Source organism: Bubalus kerabau, chromosome 2 (assembly GCF_029407905.1).
Source record: "Bubalus kerabau isolate K-KA32 ecotype Philippines breed swamp buffalo chromosome 2, PCC_UOA_SB_1v2, whole genome shotgun sequence".
In the NCBI taxonomy this organism is placed as follows: domain Eukaryota; kingdom Metazoa; phylum Chordata; class Mammalia; order Artiodactyla; family Bovidae; genus Bubalus; species Bubalus kerabau.
Genome location: NC_073625.1, coordinates 128,644,536 through 128,668,620, shown reverse-complemented (window position 1 = coordinate 128,668,620; position 24,085 = coordinate 128,644,536). Strand labels below are relative to the sequence as shown.

Below are 24,085 nucleotides of genomic sequence, written 5' to 3'. Positions count from 1 at the left end.
AAATGTTGAGCTTTAAGCCAACTTTTTCACTCTCCTCTTTCACTTTCATCAAGAGGCTCTTTAGTTCTTCTTCACTTTCTGCCATAAGGGTGGTGCCATCTGCATATCTGAGGTTATTGATATTCCTCCCGGCAATATTAATTCCAGCTTGTGCTTCTTCCAGCCCAGCGTTTCTCATGATGTACTCTGCATATAAGTTAAATAAGCAGGGTGATGATATACAGCCTTGATGTACTCCTTTTCCTATTTGGAACCAGTCTGTTGTTCCATGTTCAGTTCTAACTGTTGCTTCCTGACCTGCATACAGGTTTCTCAAGAGGCAGGTCAGGTGGTCTGGTATTCCCATCTCTTTCAGAATTTTCCAGTTTATTGTGATCCACACAGTCAAAGGCTTTGGCATAGTCAATAAAACAGAAATAGATGTTTTTCTGGAACTCTCTCTCTTTTTTGATGATACAGCATGATTAAATTGTTCTAAATTATGAAATATTTCAAAATATACAGAAGTGTGCAAAATATCAAATACATATATGCCCATGAACCCAACTCTTTAGATATTAATATTTTGCCATACTGGCTTCAGATCTTTGTTGTTTGTTTTAGAAATAGGAGAAAATCATCCTTTATCTATCATGTCTCCCCTGAGGTTTCCACCAACCTGAAGATGGGAAGTTTCTTCTTCCCATCCTTTTTAAAAAATTTTATATATGAATTGAATTTACCTATAAAACACAAGTTACAGTTTTGTATGCTTTTAAATTTTGTATTAACGGCATCATACATAATAATCCTATTGCAAATTGCTTTTTGTTAATTTTTTGTCTATCAGTTTTAATGCATGTAGCTGCAGTTCTTTCATTTTCTTTTTATGATGCAAAAATAGTTTATTATGACACCATTTATGTAAAATTAGGTAATATTTACAATTTACAATGGATCAGCTATATCCCATGGGAATCTAGCATGTCACGCAAAGGAATAAATATTTTAACAAATAACACTTGAGTTGTCGTGAACAGTTGATCAGAAATTTTGTTTTTAAAAAAAGAGCCTCAAACTCAACAGTAAAAGTTTTGTATTGTCAGAGTAGTTCTTTCATTTTAATGTCCATTGAATGACCATGCCACAGTTTATATATTTCCTATCAGAGTGTTGCCAGTTTTTTACCATTATAAACAATGCCACTCTGGACATCTTTGTACATATCTTCTACGTACCCATCTGAGATTTCTTTTAAGTAATATGTGTGAAAGTGGAATTCTTTAGACAATAGAGTAGCTTAATTCTACTCATATTGCCAAGTTAATTTCTTACTTGTTTCCATTCTCATCATTAGTGTTTGAAATGTGCTATTTTTTTATGTCCTTGCTGATTTCGAGTATTTTAGACTTCCTAATTTTTGCCAGTATGATTATTACATTGCTTACTCATGACGTTGCATATCTTTCCATATGTTTAGTGACACTTTGGATTTTCTTTTCTCTGAATTGTGTATTCATATCATTTGTCCAATTTCATATTAAGATTTTACCCTTTCTTACTGATTTCTAGAAGTTCTTTCTAATTTCTGGATCTCTAGTTCTTTACTGATTCTGTGTGTTGGAGATGCCCTCTTTCAGTTTGTTACTGCATGTCTTTTAACGTGTTTTTAGTGACTTCTATTTTAATTTATCAGTCTTTTCCTTTAGTGTCAAAATTTTGTGTGTGTGACCTTTATTTCCTACTTTAATGGCATAAAGGATATCCTCTTATATGAGTTTTGTAGTTTGAGACTTTTTTCATTTAGGCATTTAATACATCCGGAATTTATTTTTGTAAACTGATCGAGAGAGGAATTTATATATATATTTTTTCCATGTACATGGTTAATGGTCCATGTGGTTTTTTTTTGGCTGTGATAGGTCTTCATTGCTGCACAGGCTTTTCTTTAGTTACGGTGAGCTGAGTCTGCTCTCCAGTGGTGCATGGGCCTCTGATTGCGGAGGCTTCTGTTGAGGAGCATGGACTCCAGAGCACACAGGCTTCAGTGGTTGTGATACATGGGCTCAGTAGTTGTGGCTCTTAGGCTGTAGAGCACAGGCTCAATAGTTGTGGCGCAGCAGCTTAGGTCTTTAATCCATTTTGAGTTTGTTTTTGTGTATGGTGTTAGAGAATGTTCTAATTTTGTTCTTTTACATGTAGCTGTCCAGTTTTCCCAGCACCGCTTATTTTTTTTTTTAATTTAATTTTATTTTTATACTTTACAATATTGTATTGGTTTTGCCAAATATCGAAATGAATCCGCCACAGGTATACATGTGTTCCCCATCCTGAACCCTCCTCCCTCCTCCCTCCCCATACCATCCCTCTGGGTCGTCCCAGTGCACCAGCCCCAAGCATCCAGTATCGTGCATCGAACCTGGACTGGCAACTCGTTTCATACATGATAGTATACATGTTTCAATGCCATTCTCCCAAATCTTCCCACCCTCTCCCTCTCCCACAGGTCCATAAGACTGTTCTATACATCAGTGTCTCTTTTGCTGTCTCATATACAGGGTTATTGTTACCATCTTTCTAAATTCCATATATATGTATTAGTATACTGTATTGGTGTTTTTCTTTCTGGCTTACTTCACTCTGTATAATAGGCTCCAGTTTCATCCATCTCATTAGAACTGATTCAAATGAATTCTTTTTAATGGCTGAGTAATACAAAAATATGGAACGCTTCACAAATTTGCGTGTCATCCTTGCTCAGGGGCCATGCTAATCTTCTCTGTATCGTTCCAATTTTAGTATATGTGCTGCCAAAGCGAGCACCCAGCTCCGCTTATTAAAGAGACTGTCTATTCTGCATTGTGTATTCTTGCCTTCTTTGTCATAGATTGGGTGACCATATGTGTGTGGGTTTATCTCTGGGTTTTCTGTCCTGTTCCTTTGATTTGTATTTCTGTTTTTGTGCTAGGGCCATACTGTCTTAATAACTGTAGCTTTGTAATATAGTGTTGAGTCAGGGAATCTGATTCTTCCAGCTCCTTTTTTCTTAAGATTGGTTTGGCTATTTGAGGTCTTTTGTGTTTCCATATAAATCATAAAATTTTTGCTTCTAATTCTGTGGAAAATGTCGTTGGTAATTTGATAGGGATTGTGTTGAATCTACAGATTGCTTTGGGTAGTATAGTCATTTTCACAATATTCTTCTAATCCAGGAACATGGTATATCACTCCATCTGTTATTGTCATCTTTGATTTCCTTCATCAGTATCTTATAGTTTTCTGAGTATAGGTCTTCTGCCTCTTTAGGTAGGTTTATTCTTAGGTATTTTATTCTTTTTGTTGCAAAGGTAAATGGGATTGTTTCCTTAATTTCTCTTGGTGATCTTTCATTGTTAGTGTATAAGAATGCAAGAGATTTCTGTGCATTTATTTTGTATCCTGCAACTTTACCAGATTCATTGATTAGCTCTAGTAGTTTTCTGATCCTAAAAGACTAAAGGCAGCTAAAGGCATCTTTAGGATTTTCTATGCATAGTATCATACCATCTGCAAGCAGTGACAGTGTTACTTTTTCTTTTTCAATTTGAATTTCTTTTTATTTCCTTTTCTTCTCTGATTGCCATGGCTAAGACTTCAAAGACTATGTTGAATAATAGTGACCAGAGTAGACACCCTTTTCTTGTTCCTGATCTTAGAGGAAATGGTTTCAGTTTTTCACCATTGAGAATATTGTTTGCTTGTCATGAAAAGAAAAAAGTGTTGGTTGCTCAGTCATGTCCAACTCTTTGCAACCCCGTGTCCGACTCTTTGCAACCCCATGGACTATAGCCCTCCAGTGTCCTTTGTCCATGAAATTCTTCAGGTAAGAATACTGGAATGGGTAGCTATTCCCTTCTCCAGGGGATCTTCCTGACCCAGGGATCAAACCCCAGTCTCCTACATTGCAGGCAGATTCTTTACCATCTGGGCCACCAGGGAAGCTCATGGACTTGTCATATATGGTCTTTATCTTATTGAGATAAGTTCCCTCTATGCCCACTTTATGGAGAGATTTTTTTTTTCTTTTTATCGCAAATGGGTTTTGAATTTTGTCAAAAGCTTTTCTGCGTCTGTTGAGATGAACATACAGTTTTTATTCTTCAGTTTGTTAACATAGTGTATCATGTGGATTGATTTATGAATGCTAAAGAATCCTTGCCTCTCTGGAATAAATCCCACTCAATCATGGTATGATCCTTTTAATGCATTGTTGGTTTCAGTTTACTAGTATTTTCTTGAGTGTTTTTGTGGCTATATTCATCAGTGATATTGGCTTGTAAATTTTTTTTGGTAGTGCCTTTGTCTGGTTTTGGTATCAGAGTGATAGTGGCCTAATAATATGAACTTGGCAGTGTTCCTTCCTCCGCAATATTTTGGAAGAGTTTCAGAAGGATAGGTGTTAACTCTTCTCTAAGAGAGCAAGAGAGTTCCAGAAAAACATCTACTTCTGATTTATTGCCTATGCCAAAGACTTTGACTGTGTGGATCACAACAAACTGTGGAAAATTCTTCAAGAGATGGGAATACCAGACCACCTGACCTGCCTCCTGAGAAATCTGTATGCAGATCAAGAAGCAACAGTTAGAACTGGACATGGAACAACAGACTGGTTCCAAATAGGAAAAGCAGTACGTCAAGGCTGTATATTATCACCCTGCTTATGTAACTTATATGCAGAGTACATCATGCGAAATGTCGGACTGGATAAAGCACAAGCTGGAATCAAGATTGCTGGGAGAAATATCAATAACCTCAGATATGCAGATGACACCACCCTTATGGCAGAAAGTGAAGAAGAACTAAAAAGCCTCTTGATGAAAGTGGAAGAGGAGCATGAAAAAGTTGGCTTAAAACTCAACATTCAGAAAACGAAGATCATGGCATCTGGTCCCATCACTTCATGGCAAATAGAAGGGAAACAATGGAAACAGTGAGAGACTTTATTTTCTTGGGCTCCAAAATCACTGCATTTGGTGATTGCAGTCATAAAATTAAAAGACGCTTTCTCCTTGGAAGAAAAGCAATGACCAACCTAGACAGCATATTAAAACAGAGACATTACTTTGCCAACAAAGGTCTATCTAGTCAAAACTATGGTTTTTCCAGTAGTCATGTATGGATGTGAGAGTTGGACTATAAAGAAAGCTGAGTGCTGAAGAATTGATGCTTTTGAACTGTGGTGTTGGAGAAAACTTTTGAGAGTTCCTTGGACTGCGAGGAGATCCAGCCAGTCCATCCTAAAGGAAGTAGTCCTGAATATTCATTGGAAGCACTGATGCTGAAGCTGAAATTCCAATCCTTTGGCCACCTGATGCGAAGAACTGACTCATTGGAAAAGACCCTGATGCTGGGAAAGATTGAAGGTGGGAGGAGAAGGGGATGACAGAGGATGAGATGGTTGGATGGCATCACTGACTCGATGGACGTGAGTTTGAGTAAGGTCCTGATGCTAGTGATGGACAGGGAAGCCTGGTGTGCTGCAGTCCATGGGGTCTCAAAGAGTCAGACATGACTAAGCAACTGAACTGAAATGCTTGATAGAATTCACCTGTGGAGCAGTCGGTACCTGGACTTCAGTTTGTTGGACGTTTTTAAATTGTAATTTTGGTTTCGGTACTTGTGGTTAGTCTGTTCATATTATCTCTTTCTTTTTCAGTCTTAAAAGGTTATATCTTTCTAAGAATTTGTCCGTTCCTTCTAGGTTGTCCATTTTATTTGTATATAGTTGTTTGTAGTAGTCTGTTATGGTTCTTTGTATATTATTGGTGTCGGTTTTAACTTGTTTTTCATTCTGCTGTTAACTCCTTCTTCTGTATTTTAAATTCTTCTTGTATTCTTCAGCTTTGATAATCCTCTTTTCTATTTTCTTTTTGTTTCAGTTATCCCTGTGTTCATCTTATTTTCCCACGTTCAGATAGCATTTTATTAGTAATGCTTTGAACTCTTTTCAGGTAAATTATTTATCACTTTTTGTTTCCCATCCCCTTAATGAATTTTTCTCTTTCATCTGAAACACATTCCTCTTTTTTATATCTTGTTTGACATTTTCTGTTTTTCTCTGTGAGATTATGTGAAACAGTTCCCGGTCTTGAAGGCATGTCCATATGTGGGAGCATCCCTATGAAGTCTGCTTGTCCCCAGTGGCATCGGTGGAAGAGCTAAATTTAAAGTGAGCGTAGGCTGCGTCCTTCCCTGTTCTGTGCTATCAGGCTCTGTATTGCTGGCTTGCAGGGCTAGAGTCACTGCCCTGTCAGGGGTGATGCCAAGGCCTGAGGGTCTGGAGCAGGGTTTCTTCCCAGTGTGATGGTGATATTCGCCATGGTTCGGGGTATAGCTAGGACCTGAGGGCTTGGGACTGCACTTCTAAGATTGTTCCACCTTTGTTTTTTTTTTAAATTAGCAATTGTTATTTACTTACGGCTGTGCTCAGTCTTCATTGCTCTGCGTGAGCTTTCTCGAGTTGCAGTGAGCAGGAGCTACTCTTGTGGCTGTTCTTGTGGTACATGAGCTTCTCATTGCAGTGGCTTCTCTTCTTGCAGAGCACGAGCTCTAGGTCCCCAGGTTTCAGTAGGCGTAGCGCACAGGATCAGAAGTTGCTGCTCGTGGGCTGAGGAGCACAGGATTAGTAGCTGTGGCACACTGGCTTAGTTGATTTGCAGCATTGTGGGGTCTTTCCAGACCAGGGATTGAATCTGTGTCCCCTGCATTGACTGATGGATTCTTAACCAGTGGACTACTAGGGAAATCCAATTTGTGCCCCCTTTTTTTCCTGGTGCGCACACATTGGGTAGAGGCAGGGTCAGGGCCAGAGTGGCTGAAGCCACACTAATAAGCTGGATCCATTTTTACCTTTGTGCAGTTGCATCAGCAGTGGCAGTCTCCTCCCAAGTTAGAGGCAGGCTGAGGGCCTGAGCTGGTTCCGGTCTTTCCTGATGCTTGCACTTAATTGTGTGCAGGCAGTGACAGACACTGACACGGCCGGAGGAGGGGTCAAAGTCCAGGCAGCTGCTGCTCCCTCGCAGGTACAGGCATGCACGCCAGTCCCTGCAGTGGCTCTCCGCTCTGGCTGGATGCAGGGCCATGGCATGAGGTGGCTCCACTCCCTCCATGGCCACTTGGGCTCATTGGAAATGAAATTTCTAAAAGGAAATTTTTTGAAATGACTTTTAAAAGATTGATTAGTGCTGGTATGTGCTGTTAATTTTTGTGCATTGTTTTCCAATCTTGTATTTTTTTTCATTCCCTCATCAGATGTCTGGGAACTCTGGGATATTACCGAGCAGAAGCAGTGAAAATATGCATTCTCTCCTTATTTCTGATTTAAAAAGTTGGAGAAGGAAATGGCAACCCACTCCAGTATTCTTGCCTGGAAAAGTCCATGGACAGAGAAGCCTGGCGGGCTGCAGTCCATGGGGTTACGTGACTGAGCAAGTGTGCATGAGGATGGAGGGAGATGGGTTGGTAGCAATAAACTGGTAGAACTAAAAAAGATAAATAATAAAAGGGGATGTGTCTAACATTATATATTAAATATGGTGTTTATTTTAGGATTCTAATAGATGATTTTTATTAAACTAAGAAAGTTCAGTTACCAGTTTGGGTTCCAGTGTTTTGTATTGTTTTTATTTTTGTCAGAAACGGGTGCTGCGTTATATTACTTGCTCTGCATTTATTAAGATGATTACATCTTCCCTCTTTGATCTGTTCACCTGTTAATATGTTGTTTGTGTCTTTCTTTTTTCTGACTCCTGAGAAAGTTTAATTCTAATTTATTAGTCTTTTCAAAGACTAACATAGGATTTTTTAAATCTCACTGTTGTTTCTTTTTATGACATTCTTTTCTGTATTTATTTTCTTTTTTCTTGGCTTAACTGATATTTCTTTTTTAACTTATTAGAAACACCTGGTTTATTAATTTTTATTAAGATCCCACAAGCTAATTTATAGTGTTTTCATTGTCATTTTGTTCTAAATATTTTATGAATAATTACACTTACCAATTTCTGGTGTATATTATTACTATTTATGTGTACATGTTACTTTTTGTTCAGTGGATATGCATAATTCAGGTGCATAACAACTTTTTAAATAAGTGAAAAGAGAATGAATGACTTTGGTTCACTTGTAGTCCCAAATAGGCCACTCTAAGACTAGAAAGACAAATATTTGCATGTTATGCTGTAGAGCATCAATAATATACTGTTTAGCATATGAATTCATTATTATCATGGAACTTTTTCATCCTTAATAGGATATTTTGGCTCCACAAACAAGATTTTTCAACAAAAACTCTCTTTTTTTTTCTTTGCTAGATTACCCAGAAGTATCAACTTTGTGAAGTCACTGCTTATCTATTAGAAAAGAAAGGAGATATTCATGGTGCCTTCTTAATAATGCTAAAGGTAACATGTTACTCTGTTTGCTTTGTCATATTTCTGTCTAGCCCTCTATCCATTTATCAATTTATTTTTTTTTCTTGAGATAAAATTGACATATAACATTGTGTAAGTTTTCATCAGTCAGTTTCTTATGTTTCAGAGTAAGTTGCAGACAGCAGTACATTTTATCCCTAGATATTTTTATTATGCATGTCTTTAACTTGAGTCAATCTATCTTTGTATTTTTTTAAGGTAAAATTTACATCCAACAAAATCCTCCAGTTTTGAATGTACCATTTAATGAATCATAACCAATGCATGCACTTGTTTAACTTCAGTGCCTAACAAGATAAGAGAACATTACCTTCAGCCCAGAAAGTTCCTTCACAGTCAGTTCCCAATTCTGTCCCCTCAGAGAGAACAATTTGAATTTTTTTCTCTTTGGATTAGTTTTGCCTTTTTTGTTCATTCATACTAATGGAATCATCCCATAGATACTCTTGTATAATCCTTCTTCCATTTGGCATAATGTTTTTAAGATTTATCTCTGTTATTACATGTATCAGTTCCTTTTATTGTTGAATAGCATCTAATTGTATGACTATATCACAGTTTATCCATTCTCCTGTTGATTGACACCTGAGCTATCTCTAGTGTTTTGCTATTATGAGTAAAGTTGCTATGACTGCTTCTGTGCAAAAATGTTTTCCTTTCCTTGGGGTCAATACCGGGGAATGGAATTGGTGCCTCACAAGATAGGTAGAGGTTTAGTTTTATAAGAAATTAGCAGACCTCTTTCCACAATGGCTGTAGCATTTTATGTTCCACCAATAATGTATGAGAGTTCTGATTGCTCTACATTCTGACAGCAGTTGGTGTTATATCACTTCTGTAAAAAATTTCTTTTAATTGTTATAAAATTTACCATTTCAGTGGCATTAAGTATATTCACATTGGTATGTAACCTCGCCACCATCCATCTCTTTTTCAACTTCCCAAACTCATTAGACCAGTTATTCTTCCCTGCCTGCTAGCCCCTGGCAGCCACCATTCTACTTCAGACTCTGGGAATTTGATCACTAGGTACCTCACATAAAAGGAATCAAATAGTATTTGTCCTTTTGTGTCTAGCTTATTACAGTTAGCATGTCTTCAAGATTTATTCATATTGTAGCACATGTCAGAATTTCATTCATCTTTTAAGGCTGAATAATATTGCATTATATATACTACATTTTGTTTTTCCATTCATTCAACAATGGACACTTGGGTTGCTTCCACATTTTGATTGTTGTGAATAATGCTGCTATAAACGTGGGTGTACTAATATCTTCTTGAGTCCTTGCTTTCAGTGGGATTGCTGAGTATACACCAGAACTGGGATTGCTGAATCAAATGGCAGTTCTATTTTTAATTTTTAAAGAACTGCCATACCGTTTTTCTATAGCGACTATTACCATTTTACATTCTCACCAGAAGTGCACCAAAGTTTCAATTTCTCTTCACCAACACTTGTTATTTTTTATTTTCTTGGTGATAGCCATCCTGATGTGTATGATTATATATCCATTTTTTAAACATTGTCATCTAGCTAGGAATAGATTAGGGATAAGAAGGGGATGACAGAGGATGAGATGGTTGGATGGCATCACTGACTCTGTGGACGTGAGTCTCAATGAACTCCGGGAGTTGGTGATGGACAGGGAGGCCTGGCGTGCTGCGGTTCATGGGGTCTCAAAGAGTTGGACACGACTGAGTGACTGATCTGATCTGATCTGATTTATATTTTAAAAAATAGTTCACATTAGCTTCTAGTTTTTTTCTAGCCATATAATTATGAAACAGGCAAGGAACAGTATTCCACAGAGAATTTGTATAGGCTCTTAACCCCTTTTAATCTCTGGGTTACTCTTTCATCTCTTTTTTTCCTTGCAATTTATTTGTTGATGATACCATGAACCCAATTTTAAAGGATAAGTAAATGTATTCTTGGCATGGATGGGAAATGGAGAAGTGGGAGATCTTTTCAGGGAATAAGATGATCATTTGCAAAATACAGAGGAATACAAACTGCTAGGAGATGAGCCAGTCACTTTACTAGGGCTCAGCTATCAGTGTATAAATAGGCAGGTCAGGCTGGAAACAAAGACTTGATTCCAGATTTGGAAAGATTTTGTAGGACATGCTAAAGAATTAGGGCTGATTGTGTTTTCACCCAGAATGAACTAAAGGTTTTTGAACAAGAAACTGATGTGATGTTGTTTCATAAAGACTGCTCTGTTGACTAGGAGGATCTGTGGGATGCAGAGAAGGAGGAAGCAGAGAGCACTTGCAAGGCTATTGCAGCAGTGAATCAGGAGGGCTTGAGTGGGTGTGACGGTTCTGGTGAAGTGAAAAGAGAAGGTGGATTTAAGAACTTATTGATCATTTGAATATAGTATGGGGTGAATGAGAGGGAGCAGTTAACAATGATTCTGATTTTTAGCTTACCATTAGCCTATAAAAGACCTCAAGGAAAGCAAATTTGGGGTAGAAGGGATGCATTAAAGTCAATTTCAGTCTATATTAAAAAGCCTTTGGAATATCAGTTAAGAGTGTCTGAGGATCTAGAATTCAATGGAGTAGTGGATGCTACAACTGCGTATCTAGAAGATGTCACACCCAAGGCTGTGCCCTATGCTGTCGTGATAGACTTGTCATGTCCTTTTTTATTTGCACCCATCCCTTTTTCTCATAATTGAGTGTGAATTTTATTCCCTTATCCAAAGCATGGATTAACCCTAATCCCCATTACTGTGCCTAAAGAGTGTCAATGATGACTGTGTGGTGGTATAACAGAAGCAAAAGTGGGGCAGAATAAGTGATATTTGATATTTTGGGTCATTTCCAGTACTACTAGCTATGCTTTCTGTATACACCGATGTTCTCCTCTGAATGACAGAGATCATTCTTAAAAACCTTGTTTCTTGGATTTTACCTTTAAAATATGTTAATTCAGGTGTTGGTGGATTAGAAATATAAAATGTTCCTTTTACCTCCTAGAGACTACAAAGCAAACTTCAAGAGATAATACGTCAAGATAAAAGTAAGTTCTTGAGTGTAATTTGCAATTTCTTTTTCTGTGGACCCCATGTTTTAAAATGTATTAAATGAAAAACTACATTTATTAAGTAATAATTACATTGATCTGTATATTACTGTTTATCACTGATCCAAATTTTGACTTGTTTTCAAGGCTCATAATAGGAAGTAATATAAACCATTGTGCTTTTGTGATGCTAATTGTCAGTACTAGATGTCATTTCATTATACAGAAAATTAGATATATTCTTCACTGGTATTAATTAATTTTTGGCTATACTTTTGTTCTTATGTATTGGTTATTATAAAGGAGACATATAACTAACATTTTAAAAATTACTGTAATGTGCTGAACAACAACAAAGCAGAGCTTCTAATTAGTAAGTAATAGCCAATGTTTCTGTTTTGAACTTACATGATTTTAGCAGAAAGCAGTAAAACTTGAAGTTAGAATGTTGAATGACTTTGTCACAGATAGATATGTAATTTTTATTATATTCCTTGATACTAAAAAATTATTTGTTTTGTAAAAGTGTGGTAAAATAAGTGCCACATAAAATTCACTGTTTTAACCATTTTTAAGTGTACAGTTCATTGGCAATAAGCACATTCACACTGTTCTGCAATCATCACCATCATCCATCTCTAGAACCTTTTCACCTTGCCAAATGGAAATTCCGTGCTCATCAGTTAGTCCTTATTCCCTCCTCCCCACTCAGCCCCTGGTAACCACCATTCTGCTTTCTGACTTGATGAATTTGATTACTCTGGGTTAGGTATCTCATATAAGTAGAATCAAGTAGTAATTGTTCTTTTGTGTCTAGCTTATTACACTTAGCATAATGTCTTCAAGATTTGTCTATGTTGTAGCACATACAGAATTTCACTCATTTCTAAGGCTGAATAATGCTCTTGTTTTATGTATATGCTGCTTTTGTTTTCCCATTCATCTATCTACGGGCGCTTGGATTGCCTCTCCCTTTTGACTGTTGTGATCAGTGCTGCTGTGAACCTGAGTATACAGACATCTCTTTGAGTCCTTGCTTTCCCTTCTTCTGGATATATATTGCTGGATATATGGATTGCTAAGCTAAATGGTAGTTCTGTTTTTAATTTTTTGAGGAAACACCATGCCATTTTCCATAATGGCAATATCATTTTACACTCTAACCAGCAATGCACAAGAGTTTCAAGTTCTCCACATATTAACTAACATTTGTTATTTTCTGTTTTCTTGGTAGTAGCCACCCTATTGGGTATGAGATAGCATCTCTCTTGTGGTTTTGATTTGCATTTGTGTAATGATTGGTGATGTTGAGCATTTTTTTCTTGTACTTAATTGCCCATTTTCTATATCTTCTCTGGCGAAATGTCTGTCCAGATCTTTTGCTCACTTTTGAATTGGATTATTCATTTTCCTATTCCTTAACATTTTCAAAATAGTCCTCCCAGAGTTCAGAGAATCACTGGATAGGTGATCTTTAGATTGTTTTACCTTTTTAACTCACTAACACATTTCTTGAATTCCTTGGCCCACACAGTCCTCTAAACATCTTTACCCTAATTCCCCATAGAGTATTTGTTCTTAGAATTTCCACAAACAGATGACTTGTCTTTATGTAGTTCAACTAAGCATTTAGTTACGGTTTTTGTGCTGTCAGTAAGGGTTCAATTTGACTGCTAGATTGGTTGCATTTATAGTATTTTTCTTTTTCAGTTTTCTGTTATGAAAATAATTTTTGCAGACACTACATGAAAGATTATGGGAAAAATAAGAATGTTTCCCTAAATCACTACAGTGATTTGCAGGTGATATGTCTAGGGAAGCCAGTGCTTTGAATTCCAATGAAGATAAATTTCTCAGTAATAGTCTCATAACTACCATCTACTGTCAGATTCCATTTTGACAGTGTGCATTGGTGGTATAGTAGTAAGCCTAGCTGCCTTCCAGTTTTGACGGTGTGCTTAAGAATTTTGGAGGATTTGGTAATTGCACAACAGTGAGCTAGTTCCTGTGGGTTACACACAGATGGCTAAAACATCGTCCTCATCCAAAGAGCTAACTCGCTTGAAGGAGACAGATATGTTAAAAAAAAACAAAACTTCCAAAGCAGGTAGAGTCAAATACTGTAGTAGAGATGCAGTGAGAGTGACAAAGGCTTGTGCACAATTGGGGAACTGTCTGTAACTGCTTTTCTTTTGTGGAAGATGCAACCTTGGAAGTAATCATGACTGGAATAATGAGTAGGAATTTGACAGACAAAAGCAAGGAAAGGCGCTTCTGGGTTGAAGAGAACATGAACATGAAAGTGCCTGACTAGTGACCTTGGGAAATAATCTGGTGGGACGATGCCCCAGGACGTTCATTGTGCTTACTTAGGAGCAGAGGTTTATTGACACTCTATTGGTAAAAGTTAGTTTTTCATGGAAGAGACTCATGTTTGGACTTGTGTTTAAGAGAACTACTGTTGTTTAGCCACTCAGTCATGTCTGATTCTTCAGCAACCTCAGGGACGGTAGTCTGCCAGGCTCCTCTGGGATTTCCCAGGCAAGAATACTGGAGTGGGTTGCCATTTCCTTCTCTGGAGGCTTTTCCTGCCCTCCAGTCAAACCCATGTCTCCTGCATTGGCAGGCGAATTCTTTACCACTGAGCCACCAGGGAAACCGTAAGAGAACTGTAGTGGCAATATAAAAGGGAATGAGGAAGCCGAGATTTGGAAGTCAAAAATTAAGCTATAGTGCAAACGAGGTGATGAAAGGCTCCATCAGGTAAAAGCCGTGGATATATGGGAGCATGGATATGGAATTAACAAAATAAACTATTTATTTGAATGTATGGATGAAAGCATTAAAGATGATGAAGATTTATAAACTGGTTGACTTAAAGGTCATGGTTCTGTTAGTTTGGAAATGCAAGGGGTTGGAGCATATTTGAAGTGAGAGAACTGGGCTAGGTTTTGCACATAGGAAAGTTCAAAGAGATTGCCGGACGCCCATGTAGAAATGGGTGCCTGGAGCCTGGTGAGAATTCAGCCTGCAGATTATGAAAGGAACAAGGGCTGGCGGTGTATATATGAAGGTTATCAGCAAGGACATAAGAGGTAAAACCAGAAGAGTGGCTGAAGTTATTGAAAAAGAAATGAAGAGAAAAGTGCCTGAAATAGTATCTTGAAGAAATACGTACATTAAAGAAATAGAGGGAGACCTGTAAAAGATATTTCTACTAACAAATCCACAAACAAATAATTGGGGATTTTTCCATAGCTAAAGTACATTACAATGCTAAGTATTAATATGATGTGCTTTCTATGTCCTAGGAACGTCAAACATTTACATAGAAAGCTGTTGCAAATGATTATCTGCTTTTTAATCTACTAAACCTCAGTATCAGGTCTTACATATGATTATATCATTGAAACCTAAAAATATGCAGAGAAAAGAATGTTTCATTTTTTACAGAAGCTTTGAGATTATCAGTATTATACCCTTGAGTGATGTTAACAATTTTTCTGACTCTAGATACCAAAGAGGATCCCTCATTGAAGGATGTTGAAGAGACCATGGTAGAGACGATTGCCCTCTGCCAGAGAAATTCACATAATTTGAACCAACAACAGAGAGAGGTAGGAGAATGACTACAAAGCCTTTTAAAAGTCTGTTCTAGTCTGAAACTAGAAATTAATTCTATTTCCACTGCTCTCTCAGCTACCTGAATTCTATGCAACGGGATTTTAATCACCATTCAGTGTTCCCAGGAGTGTATGACTCCTAAAGTTATTATGGGAAGGGCCTGTCTGCTTTGTTCTCACAAAAAGCTTTATATTCTTAGATTTGACTGTGCTGCAAAACTTAGGTGTGTGAATACTAGATGTCCTTGTTCTCTTTGGACAGAGATTTTGTGTATTCTGTGTAGTGGTACTATGGATGTGTCATCCATTTATCATCTCTTTTGTTCCCTGGAGATAAAGTGAGTATGAAGAACTGGAAGAAAAGCCTCAAGGAATACAGAGAAAGCTGAAAAAGGTCAAAAAGGCTACCATACAGTACTTCTCAACCTTGGCTGCACATAAGTCACCTGGGGACCTTTGAAAACTCCCAGACTGTACCCACGATCAATTAAATTTAAGTCTCTGGGGCTGGACCCCCATCATCAGTGTGGTTCTGTTTGTTTGTTTGTTTTTCTGTTAGGAGGAGAAGGAAAGACTGGCTTTATTACTTTGCCAGGCACAGGGGGACACTTAAGGTTATAAATTTTGAACACCCTTTAGAATATAAATTGTGTATAACAAACTCATTTACATAATGGATGTGGGTTTTTTATTAAAAAACTTTGAGTGAAATGATGCATACCCATTATTTTTGTAATCCAGCAATACAAAAAGTTATACAGAAGGACATTTTTAAAAAAGTATCCTGTATCTATCATATCACTCAAAAATAACCATCATTATCATTTGGTGAATATCACTGTAGATATTTTTTTTATCTGCCTAGGTTTACATAATTTTAGAAAAATTGAATCAAAAATGCTTTCTTTAAAAATGCAGTATTTAATCTCATTTAGGAAGCCTGTGTAAAACTGAGGAATTTCTGAATTTCAAATAAATAGTTCTTTACTATACTATCTATTAATAAATCTGTCTGAAGTTTAAAAAATCTGGAGAACTATAATAGATTGGAATTATCATTTATAATTACATTTCAGTTTTTATAGTATCTATGATGTGCAGCCAATAAGGAAGTTTATGTACCCATACATGCTTGCTCCAGCCTCTCTTCTCTATCCCTCTATATTTTTATTAATTATGTTATTTTACTTCATTGAGGTTAACAAAATATTCTTTTCTATATCCACAGTTCCCTTAGTCTTTAATCTTTATTTAAATGGATTATAAGCTTTACACTGTTCCTTTTATTTTTCTTTTAAAGTACTTAAAAAAAATTATATATTTTTATTAATGGCTGCACTGGGTCTTCATTGCTGTGTTGCAGGCTTTCTCAGGTTGCAGTGAGTTGGGGCTACTCTTTGTTGTTTTTCTCGGGCTTCTCATTGCAGTAGCTTCTCTTGTCGTGGAGCATAGGCTCTAGAGCACACTGGCTTCAGTAGTTGTAGCTCATGGACTCAGTAGTTGGGGCTCACAGTCTCTGGAGCACAGGCTCGTAGTTGTGGCGCATGGGCCCAGTCACTCCGTGGCATGTGAGGTCTTCCTGGATCAAACTCTGTCCCCCACAGTGACAGGTAGATTCGTTCCTATCCACTACACTACCAGGGAAGTCCTACACCATTCCTTTTTGCCATGATTCTTCCATTCGTGAGTTTTTATTTTATCTTTTGGCTAACTGTCTATATTGCACATGGTTATATTTTGATTAAAAAAACACAAAAGTAAAATTGTTAAAGCTGTGTTTATATATTACTTAATACTAAGACATTTTATCTTTCAAACTTTCTGTCTCCTCCCTAATACCTACTTGATATTCTTCCTTCTTCTTATGGAAAGTTTAATAAAAAATGACAATTATGTTTTATAAATAAAGCCATTAGGATATGTCCAGATTCACATATATTAACAGTAGAATTTGAGCAGGTCAGGAAGCAACAGTTAGAACTGGACATGGAACAACAGACTGGTTCCAAATAGGGAAAGGAGTACGTCAAGGCCTATATTGTCACCCTGCTTATTTAACTTCTATGCAGAGTACATCATGAGAAATGCTGGGGATGAAGCACAAGCTGAAATCAAGATTGCCGGAAGAAATATCAATAACCTCAGATATGCAGATGACACCACCCTTATGGCAGAAAGTGAAGAAGAGCTAAAGAGCCTCTTGATGAAAATGAAAGAGGAGAGGGAAAAAGTTGGCTTAAAGCTCAACATTCAGAAAACTAAGATCATGGCATCTGGTCCCATCACTTCATGGGAAATAGATGGGGAAACAGTGAGAGACTTTATTTTTGGGGGGGCTCCAGAATCACTCCAGATGGTGACTGCAGCCATGAAATTAAAAGATGCTTGCTCCTTGGAAGAAAAGTTATGACCAACCTAGACGGCATATTAAAAAGCAGAGACATTACTTTGTCAACAAAGGTCCATCTAGTCAAAGCTATGGTTTTTCCAGTAGTCATGTATGGATGTGAGAGTTGGACTGTAAAGAAAGCTGAGCACTGAGGAATTGATGCTTTTGAACTGTGGTGTTGGAGAAGACTCTTGAGAGTCCCTTGAACTGCAAGGAGAGCCAACCAATCCATCCTAAAGGAAATCAGTCCTGAATATTCATTGGAAGGACTGATGCTGAAGCTGAAGCTCCAATACTTTGGCCACCTGATGCAAAGAACTGATTCATTTGAAAGACCCTGATGCTGGGAAAGATTGAAGACAGGAGGAGAATTGGACAACAGAGGATGAGATAGTCGGATGGCATCACCAACTCAGTGGACATGAGTTTGAGTAAACTCCGGGAGTTGGTGATGGACAGGGAGGCCTGGCATGCTGCAAAGAGTCAAACATGACTGGGGTCAGACACGACTGAGCAACTGAACTGAACTGAATCTGAAATATGTCCAGATTCACATATATTAACGGCAGAATTAGATATTAAATTCATACCTCCAGAACTCGAGAGATTATTCTGATTATATTTGAACTCTTATCTCTTAATCGTAGACAGAACTAAGGCTTCCTTTGATGTGGTGAAAGGATAATTTATTCTGTATTTTTTTTGTCAAAAATGTGTCTGAGCTGGTATCTGAGTCTTTCTCTCTTAGACATGCATGCACCTCTCAACACCACTCTCTATTTGCCCCCACCCTCTGACAACTGGTTTTTGCTTCTTTTTTGAGCAACTTTCATAACAACAATGAAGACATTTGAATGTTAGTTTTTATTCAAATACTATTTTTGTGAAAATGCTGAACTAATTATATATAATATCACACACAAAGTTTGGGGGACCTTCATGGTTGTTTGCCTTTGTTCCTTTTTGTTTTTGTTTTGGAGAGAGAGAGAGAGAACTAGAGCTCTGGCCACAGACCCTAAACTAACTAGAAAATTGGAAGTATCCAAAAGCTTGATAATGAACTGTCTGTACCGTTTCTTCCCAAAAGTCTCTTCAGTTAAAGTCCAAGTGCGGGAAGTTGGGTTGTCCATCCTTTTCCAGGTGGAATCTGTGCTTGTCCTACTTTGTATGTCTGTCTGCCCCAGTGTCCATTGATTACATATAATAAAAAATATGGCTTTGTTATGCACATAATTCCGTGAAAAGGAAAGTGGTTGGTTATGTAACATGACAGTTCACGTTCAGTTTTGTTGCTCTCAGGGGTTAGGATTGTCATTATCATAATGGTTATTTTAGCCTGTGAGTTTTTAGAGTTATCCAAGTTAAAATTTTAAGAACCAGCCTTAAAGAGCAAGAGAGATGAAATATTTAAAAGGTATTTGCCATATATTTCTGGTTAATATGGAGATTTAAATGAAAAGTTCCTCTATTTAGGGTATAAATACTTCCCATGGCTCTTACCTGTACAACCATGCTTCCCCAGTCTTCTATTTATAAATCAAGAATAAAGTAACCTTTAAAAAGGTAATTCATCTAAAATTCCTGGATTAAATAAGGACAAATTTAAATCAAATTTCTAAATATATTATAAAAACCAAAAAGGTAAAATTTAGGTATACCATATACAGTTAGATTAAAAGACAGAAAGAAATGATGTGGTTTAAAAACAAGTGGAAATAGGCAACTGAAAGACAAGCTAAGTAAAGCCATCTAAGAATAAAATACAAGATTAAAAATTCATGAGTACTAGATAAAATAAATTAAAATTTCGATAAAGAATTGTCAGTATACAACATAGTTAAAACAAGTATCTTAAAAACTAGAAGAAAAACTGTTTAAAAAATAAAGCATAAAATCCTGGCCTTAGAAAACCTCAAGTAGGGGCAGATAAGGGCTTCCTTGTAGAGCTCTTTCAGTGGGAGGCTGCCCAGTTGGAAAGTCTCTGGATTGTGAGCCTGTCCCCTTAGTGGGCTCCCTGAGTAACCATGCTTGTCCTGCTCTGTCAGTGCTGACTTTTCTTCATGCCTGTTGGATGTTTGCAGGAATAGGTCTCTTCCAAGATTCCGGGTTAAATGAGGGCTTTGTAAATCTCTACCCAACAAGAAAATATGCTTGAAATTTTAAAATGTATTAGTTTGATTTTTGATGATGAAGATTTTCTCTAAGGCTTAGCAAGAATACGTATGATGCACATATGGCAGTGTATAATCTTTTGGCAAATTACTCAACTTCTCTAAGCTTCAGTTATCTTATCTCCAGTAAAGGTAATGCTTACTGTATTAGGTTATCATGAGATTGAATTGCCAGTTGAAATGAAAATTGTATGTAAACACTCAATACAGTACCTAATAGGAACAAATGACAGATCTATTAATTTATCTCATAAACTAATTTTCTCATAAATAAATTTCCAACCTCATTCTGTGGTTGGGAATATTAATTGAAATAATGGTAACTTCGACTTCTTAGTTTATGATGACTGAGGAAATACAAAATAATGCTTGACACAGGAGAAAACTTGAGATAATTGTATTCATTTATCTTGCTTGATGTCAAGCTGACAAGAAATGGGAGGAGGGTAGTTGTGAGGTAGTTCTCTGTCCCCTTCTGCATTACATAGGTCTGTTTAGACAGTTAAGAATAGCTGGAGGCTCTACTCTGGCTCCTTTGAACCTCCCCTCTCCTGAGACACAGAAGATTGCAGTTCCAAGGTCTAGACTTACTTAACTTCAGCTTCCTTAATTTTCCCAAGGTGCATGGTAAAGGTGTCTGTTGTGGTTATGGTTTTTGCTTTTTATTGTCTCTTCCTCTTCAGGTTTTCCATCTTTTCCTGATTTTTACCAACAAGTGTGTATGAGAAGTACATTTCAGCCTATGAAACAGTAGGCTGATGTTAGTTATTCTTAAAAACAACACAGTACTTTTGTTTTTCTTTGCTTTTCTGTGACATTATAGGCACTCTGGTTTCCGTTATTGGAGGCAATGATGGCCCCTCAGAAGCTGTCTAGTTCAGCTTCACCTCATCCACACTCTGAAGGTAAGTTTATCAGCATCCATCTATACCATCACTCAATTTTTATCTGCTAGAAATAGTCATTTAGATACCTTCTCCAAACACCATATTTTTATTATTATCCTTAATGAAATCATATTGTAATGTTGATCTCATTTTTCAGGTTCACTTCTTTCTGAGGCACCAGTTACATCCTTTGTCTAAATAACAGTAGCTTTAAAATATCAAACTGACCTTGGTTAGCTAAGTTTCTAGGAAGCTTTATTCCTGACTTACAGGAAAAACCTAAAACTCTGATTTTAAACTAACCTTAATATTAACATGTTGTTACAACAGCTCTGAAATCTTTGACCATGCAAGTTCTCAACAGTATGGCAGCATTTATTGCCCTTCCATCCATCCTGCAGCGAATCTTACAGGTGAGTTGAAAGGGTAAAATTCAGTGTTGATCAATTTTAACTTATATTTTAGTTATGTATATATAAATAATGTTTAAGCGGGTCTCAAACACAATGCAGCTGATTTTTGGTATTAGATAATATCTAAGGCATGACTGTGACTCTCATCCTTTAGCTCTCATCCAGAGATGTCAGTTTACCTGGCACACCCTTGCAGCCTTCAGTTGTTCACTGTGACCTTGGGATTCAGATACATAAGCTTCTTTTTGGTGTCCTGTTTCCAGCTGGTTACACTTGTTAGTGCAAAAAAAACCCCACATAAAAATTGTTAATATGGACATTTCTTAATCTTGTTACTTAGGTTTTCTAATTCATCCTAAAACTTTGTCCAAAACTTATCTCTTACTCTTCAGCAAAAAGGCCTGAACCTTTCCAACTTCATCAAAAAGAGAATGCTAAAAATATGCTAAGATATTTTTAGAAAAATCTGTGAACATTCTTGGGGAAACAGGAGGAATTATCCTTAGAATCCATTTTGTCTTTCCTTACTTTATACAGGATAAGTGAAAAGTGAAAGTGTTAGTCGCTCAGTCGTGCCCAGCTCTTTGCAACCCCATGGACTGTAACGCGCCAGGCTCCTCTCTGTCCATGGAATTCCAGGCAAGAATACTGGACTGGGTAGCCATTCCCTTCCCCACGGAATTTTCCCAACCCAGGGATCAAACCCTGGTCTACCACAATGCAGGCAACTTCTTTACCATCTGAGCCACCAGGGAAGCAGGATACAGACACACCAAAACAAAGCAAAACAGTAATATGATGCTGTTGATCTTCATAATTTTCAAATTATTTTTATCCAACCAAGAATGTTGCTTTCAGCTCTCTTTTAAGACTCTACAAGTTCTTTCCCATCTGGTATGAAGCAGCTGGGCCTTTGCTGATAAAGACTGCTGTATCCAACAGTCTCTCACCACATTGTATGTTATCATTTAGAATGTGTCTTCACATGTATCACTTCATTTGATCTTTATCATGAATTGAATAATAATTTGGTACAGACAGCTTTTCTTATATCCATTCTAAAATACATCTGTCATAAGGTTTTAGTCATATATGAACTATCTCTATAATGCAGGAGTACTTTAATTTATCAATAAATTAGAAAAAAATGAAATCCTAAAGCCAAAAGTGTCTTTCCTCTCATTATACACATTTATCTTTATGTTGAGCTTTCATCACATTTTAATACATAAATTGTAATAAATAAAAATTGATTTTTTCTTTCAGCAAATGCATATAATTTTTTTTAAATAGTGTATTTTGAGACTCGTATCCTTGAAGGCTTTTGATATTTGAAAATCTTTATTTTTGTGTTATACTGGTATTCATTTTAGTTGTAGTCTTATTATTTCCACCATCAGTGGTTAACTCACACTAATCAAGAGGGTATGCTGATTGTTAAATTCCTATTTTCACATAACTCTTATGTTTGTATAGAGATTTTTATTTTTTCAAGTTGCTTTCACAGATACTGTTTTTGAAGCTCACAAGAATCTCTTGAAGTAGGTGGGGCTACTATAAAAATTTCTGTTGATGAAGGAGGAAACTATAGTATAGAAGGTTAAGTACCTGATCCACCATTAGAGGCAACATCCAGACTACCACCAAAGTCTCTGATCTCTTAATATACATGGTCTCCTACTATATCATGTAAGCTCCTTCATTTGCTTCATTCAGTCCCTGGTGTTTTGTGGCACTCTAATCTTATAAATCTAGTGGCTTCCCTGGTGGTTCAGATGGTAAAGAATCTGCCTGCAGTGGGTTTGATCTGGGTTCGATCCCTGGGTTGGGAAGATTCCCTGGTTTGGGAAGATCTCCTGGAGAAGGGAATGGCTACCCACTCCAGTATTCTGGCCTGGAGAATTGCATGCACTATACAGTCCATGAGATCTCAGAGTCAGACACAACTGAGCAACTTTCACTGGTTTGTTTTGAGGAGTTAGTTATTAATTGGTTTATATGTTACCCAGTTTGGTTAATTATCTGGATGGAAAAAAGGCACAGTTCTTGCCTTAAAAGACCTGTGGGTAGACAAGAAAATATCTGATATAAGAATTCATAGGGCTCTAAAGAGCAGGTCATATTGGCCACCTTAAGGATTACATGCTCTGAACCCCAGGTAGGGTAATTGCTACTTCTATGTCTGTACACTTTCAGTCCACGTGATAATAGTGGAACAGCCATGTGAAAGCATGACTCTGCCCCTTGACTCTACCTGATTGACTCGGAGTGGGCAGCTGGCCAAGAGGGGCCAACCAGTATCCTCTTCAGGAAATTTTGGAACTGAATTGAAAAGGTGAAGAGTTTCTCTGCAGTTCTCTGGATTATATAAGGTACAAAAGTTCAGGAGCTGACAGTGACTACCTTTCTGTCATATGGACTGAAATAGTATAAAGTTAATCTTCAGAGAGAAGAACAATGAAGCAGGCACACAAAGAGGAGAATAGACAAGATACATGGAGAAGAGAGAAGAGAGGAGAGGATTCAAGACATTGGGAGAGGAGTGTGGAGAGAAAATCCTGTTGGTGTCTGCATCCCTCATTGTGGTTCTTAAGCCTTACCTGTATTCCTTTGTTTGGATCCTTAAACACCCCAGCACCTTTACAATTATTATATTTTTTGAGTAAGATAGAATGAGCTAGGTTTCTCCTCTGTGGCCAGAGGAGTGCCAATGAAAGTATATATGTGAGACAGACTGTGGAAAGATTTCCTGGAGGAGTAGATGTCTGAACTGAATCTTAAAAAGCCTAAAGGAATCAGTGGTTTTAAAAAAAAAAAAAAAAAGGACTATTCTAAGCAGAGTGAACTATATATAAAAGAATCTGAGGTGAAACATGGTTGTTATGTTTGAGGAGTTGCAGATGTTTAAGTATGCTTGGAACATAGGACAAGATTAAAGTTGTGTCACAGAGCTGAAGTTTGAGAGGCAGGGACCCTGTCCTTAATTGCTTTGTAAACTGTGGAAGGGACTTGGGTTTTTATTTTAAATTCACTAAATAGTCATTACAAGATTTTAACCAGAGGACTGATGGAATGAGGTTTCTTTTTAGAAAGATCACTCCGTCTGTATTATATAGGA

The 24,085-nt window shown here is 37.2% G+C and overlaps 1 protein-coding gene and 1 non-coding gene across 20 annotated transcripts in view; one reads left to right on the top strand and one right to left on the bottom strand.

Annotated features, from left to right (window-relative positions):
* The window catches only part of VPS8 (VPS8 subunit of CORVET complex), a 303,545-nt gene that overhangs the window by 192,026 nt on the left and 87,434 nt on the right, over positions 1-24,085 (top strand). For all 19 annotated transcript variants that reach the window (XR_008710494.1, XR_008710495.1, XM_055568849.1 and 16 more), the window contains 5 exons: positions 8,331-8,420; positions 11,439-11,481; positions 14,998-15,101; positions 20,491-20,572; positions 20,885-20,967. Coding sequence is in view for 17 of the 19 variants with exons in the window: in XM_055568849.1 (XP_055424824.1) it covers positions 8,331-8,420; positions 11,439-11,481; positions 14,998-15,101; positions 20,491-20,572; positions 20,885-20,967 (402 nt within the window). In the remaining 2 variants the exon portion in view is untranslated. The remainder of the gene's footprint in view (positions 1-8,330; positions 8,421-11,438; positions 11,482-14,997; positions 15,102-20,490; positions 20,573-20,884; positions 20,968-24,085) is intronic.
* On the bottom strand, positions 2,696-2,802 carry LOC129645074 (U6 spliceosomal RNA). Its single transcript, XR_008711166.1, has one exon. It is a non-coding gene; the product is annotated as a U6 spliceosomal RNA (small nuclear RNA).